Below are 4,868 nucleotides of genomic sequence, written 5' to 3' on the forward strand. Positions count from 1 at the left end.
CACACCCTGTGCACACGCCTATGGTAGCAGCAGAGAATGGGGCAGCATGGAGTGGTTCTAATGCCGCGTACACACGACCATTTTTCATGACGAAAAAAATGTAATTTTTTTAATTGGTCATTAAAAACAATCATGTGTAGGCTCCAGAGCATTTTTCTGACAAGAAAAATGGCCATTGAAAATTTAGAACCTGCTCTATTTTTTCTCGTCATTTTTCTCGTCGTGAAAAACTTAAACTTTTTTCCATGACATGAAAAACGGTTGTGTGTGCGCGGCATTAGGCATTAGACAGTTTTTAACACAGGATTGTGGTGAGGAAGGGAGGACAGTCTCCTTTTAGATTTGCTTAATGAATCTTAAAATTATGGGTTTGGTTCTTCCTGGTGAAGGGGGTAAAAGTGGAGTTGAATTTTAGGAATGCTTTCATTTTTCAGATCTTGACTCTTGAAATGGTCTTCTCTGGAATTGGACTCTGAAATCTGCATCATAATATATAATTATCTTGATTGAAGCTGCTCAACAAGATACATAAAAAACAGTGAACTTCTATTTGAAAATAATTGTTACCTTCTTGTCTTCACTCCCCATATCTTAAGGGTAACGTGGTCATTGGGCAAACCTTGCTAGATACAGTAAGTCAAATGCATGAACTGTTCAGTACCGTATCATGCATGTTGATGTGGGAGGAGACAGGAAGCAAAACAGTTTAATTATTGCACATTATGTGGATGAGTAGTTACATATGGAGAGAGGATCAGCAGATAACACACAATCTTTACAGATCTCATATAAAAAATATAAACATTTATATAAACAGCTTTGTTCTTGCACAGATGTTAAAACTTGCAACATGTTCAAAGAACTTTTTGCCATTTTATTAATAAACATTCTTCCAGGTAAGTGTCAAATCCTCCGTGGTTTAACTCTTCACCAGCTACAAGAAATACAGTATTTCTTCAATAAATAGAAAAATACATGCGTGAGTATTAAATAGGCTAAAAAAAAACATAACATGGGGCTTTATTGTTTTGTGGGCCCTGGAAATCTACAATAGTTACAGAGAAGCAGTGGGTCTTTCTGCTAGTGTAGAACGACATGCTCCATTATGATTTTTCAGCTAGATAGCTGCTTACCTGCCACTGATTTACTATCATGTTTTGTTTTCTTTTGGCTTTCAAGTGCTTTTTCCTTCTAAATATAATTTATGTGTTTTTATGTTATTCTTCATACTGCTTAGCATGTCTTTATAATATTGCATTATATTAATTTTATTGTTATGCTTTATTTTATTGCTGCTTATTATTATTTATTTTTTTGCAGTTGTATGCTTTTTTAACATACTGTTTTTTTTTAAATGCTATAATGTCAATTATTTTACCATTTACACATAACAAACAGTTTTTACCATTTACACATAACAAACAGTTTGTTATGCTGTTTTATCTTTTGCTTTAATAGTGCTTTATTATATTGTCATTGATTTTTATATTGCTTTATCATATGAAATTAGCTATTCTATTTGTATACTACTTTACTACAGTCTTTTATTTGTTTGTTTGCTTTTTTCATACTGTACTGTATGTTATTCTTTGTTTGCTACTGCTTTACTAAAATGGGATGTTTTGTTTTTGTGTTTTAATATCTTTTATTAAATTGTAATTCTTGTTTGTCTTTGTGAGGTTTTTTTTATGCTACTTTAATGTCATAATTTAGTACAATGTCATTAATTTAGTTGTTTAGTCATAACATACATGATATTCATTTACAAACCATTTTATATATTAAAAGTTAAAAGTAAAATATAAAGGGACAACTATAATGTCATTAATTTACTTGTTTAGTCATAACGTAGATGATATAAACGTACCATTTACACATAACACACAGTTTGTTATGCTGTTTTATCTTTTGTTTTTAATAGTGCTTTATTATATTGTCATTGGTTTTTATATTGTTTTATCATATGAAATTTGCTCTTCTATTTGTATACTACTTTACTACAGTCTTTTATTTGTTTGTTTGCTTTTTTCATACTGTACTGTATGTTATTCTTTGTTTGTACATGATATTCATTTACAAACCATTTTATATATTAAAAGTTAAAAGTAAAATTAAAAAGGGACAACTATAATGTCATTAATTTACTTGTTTAGGCATAACAAAGATGATATGAACTTTATTAATTTACAAATTATTTTGCATATAAGTCAAAAGTAGGAAAAAAACAAAACTAGGACATAATGGGCCAGACCCACAGCCAGCGGGCGCAACTTAAATATTCCGATTTAAGTTACACCGCCGCAAAATTTCTACCTAAGGGCCCTTTCACACTGGGGCATTTTTCAAGCGCTTTAGCGTTAAAAAAAGCGCCTGTAAAACGCCTGAAAGAAGCTGCATCTGCAATCCCAATGTGAAAGCTCGAGTGCTTTCACACTAAAGCGCCTGAAAAACACCCCAGTGTGAAAGTGGTCTTAGCGTTAAAAAAAGCGCCTGAAAGAAGCTGCATCTGCAATCCCAATGTGAAAGCCTGAGTGCTTTCACACTGAGGCGCTGAGCTGGCCGGGCGTCAAAAAAAGTCCTGCATGCAGCTTCTTTGCAGCGCTTTAGGAGCGGTTAATACACCGCTCCTAAAGCCCCCTTCCCATTGAGGAAGCTTTTTTTAACGCCAAAGCGCCTGAAAAGCGCCTCAGTGTGAAAGGGGTCTTAGCAGCGCTTTACCAGCGTTTTTCGGGCGCTGGCAGTGTGAAAGGCCTCTGAAAGCACTTGGGCTTTCACATTGGGATTGCAGATGAGGCTTCTTTCAGGCACTTTACAGGCTTTTTTTAAACGCCAAAGCGCCTAAAAAACGCCCGAAAAATGCCCCAGTGTGAAAGGGGTCTTAGTGCCCGATCCACAAAGCACTTACCTTGAAATTTGCAGCGGTGTAACTTAAATCCGTCCGGCGCAAGGAGGGCCCAATCTAATGGGGCGAGTCCCATTTAAATTAGGCGCGCTCCCGCGCCGGACGTACTGCGAATGCTCCCGACGCGATTTTCCCGACGTGCTTTGCGTTACGTTACCTTGCGCCGAGTTTTGTGAATCGCGACGGGTAAAAAAGAGATGCGGCGGGAATTTTTTTTTTTTAAAAAGAAATTTGACAGCGACGCGGGAAAGACGGGTATACTTTTACATGGTGTACTAACTTTACACTTTGTAAAAGCAGCCCTATCTTTGCGACGGCAAACTAACACTTACGGAGACTTAACAAAGGGAAAAACCTTTGTGGATCTCCGTAAGTGCTAATTTGCATACCCGACACGGAATTTCGACGAGAAATGCCCCCAGCGGCGGCCGCGGTACTGCATCCTAAGATCCGACAGTGTAAAACTATTACACCTGCCGGATCTTAGGAATATCTATGCGTAACTGATTCTATGAATCAGCCGCATAGAAAGAAACAGGGATACGACGGCGTATCAGCAGATACGCCTGCGTATCCCTTTTGTGGATCTGACCCAATGTTTCCGTAATTTCCCCTAGACTTTAGATATTTGCCATAATGATTATTTTTGATCTCTTTGTCACCATATTATAACTTTCCTCCTGAGTAAATATTTATGTAACTCATTCATTCATGTAATGATCTTGTTACTTCCAATTTTTTTAAGCTATTATCACATAATTTACTCTTTCTTGCTTCTCAGTATCTATTATATTTTTTCTACATGCCTAGTTTTTCATAAATTCTCAATTTCATGAAAATCTTAATAAAATATTTGATATTAGAAAATTTGTTTTGAATGAAGCGCATTCTGATTTAATATTTCTTTCTTACTTAAATTTTTTCCTTTCCTTGCCAATTTTAATGTACATATTTTTTGGTGCAAAGTGTAGAAGGTGAGTAACATGACTTTTGTTTCTCATTACAGGTCTGTGCCAGGAGGTGAAGGTCGATCAGGGTCATAAGCTTCTAATAGTCAAAAAAGGGGAACCAGTGAAGCTTTCATGCAAGCATTATATTGAGAGTAACTATGCTATGTTTTGGTACCAGCAGAAAGCAGGAGAAGGTCTGCAGCTTATGGTATATTCAACAGATGCCAAATCGGGTGAAATGGAAACGTTGTACAAAGCCTGGACTTTTAATAGGCCTCACGTTCTGAATTCCACACTGAGCCTGGCAGCAGCAGATCCTCAGCTCTCTGCTGTGTATTTCTGTACAGTCAGTAGGCACAGCTACAGACAGCGAATTACCTGCCGGCATAAAACCTGCCAATCTCAGAGGACACGTTATATTGATGACATACAGAACTACTCACAGAATGGCCAACAGGGAGAGCAGTTTTCTGTTTTCTCTACTTTATAGAACCTATTAATAAAGGATTCATATTTTTACTATTTCTTTCCTGTAAGAATTTAGAAAACTTTTATATTTGCAAAGAAACATTTTATTCTGCTTAATCTCTCCTAATTACAAGGACACCTTTTTGTTTACAAATAAATACATTGAATTAAATCTATTTTGTATACTGTATACTATGGGCCAAATTATCAAAAAAGCTGCCTAACTTAACTTTCAGCAGTTAAGTTACACTGACTTAAAATTTCTACCTAAGTGCCTGATCCACAAAGCACTTACCTAGAAATTACACGCCGTGTAACTTAAGTGCCTCCGTCGCAAGGCGGTCCTCCTCTCCGGGGGGCGTTTAAAATTTAAATGAGGCGCGCTCCCGCGCCAGCCGTACTGTGCATGCGTGTGACGTAATTTTCCCGACGTGCAGCGCGCGAACGTAATTTACGCCGGGCTTTGTGGATTGCGACGGGACACTAAAGTTGCGACGGGTGAAAAAAAATATACGCGCTGGGAAAACAAATAATTATAAAAAAAATGA

The 4,868-nt window shown here is 36.8% G+C and overlaps 1 gene segment (V, D, J or C); it reads left to right on the forward strand.

Moving 5' to 3' along the window:
* The first annotated feature begins 237 nt into the window (after positions 1-237).
* Positions 238-4,500, forward strand: LOC120910353. The segment is given in 2 exon segments: positions 238-896; positions 3,909-4,500. Coding segments are annotated over 2 exon segments (588 nt in total).
* The last annotated feature ends 368 nt before the right edge of the window (positions 4,501-4,868 follow it).

Source organism: Rana temporaria, chromosome 8 (assembly GCF_905171775.1).
Source record: "Rana temporaria chromosome 8, aRanTem1.1, whole genome shotgun sequence".
Lineage (NCBI taxonomy): Eukaryota > Metazoa > Chordata > Amphibia > Anura > Ranidae > Rana > Rana temporaria.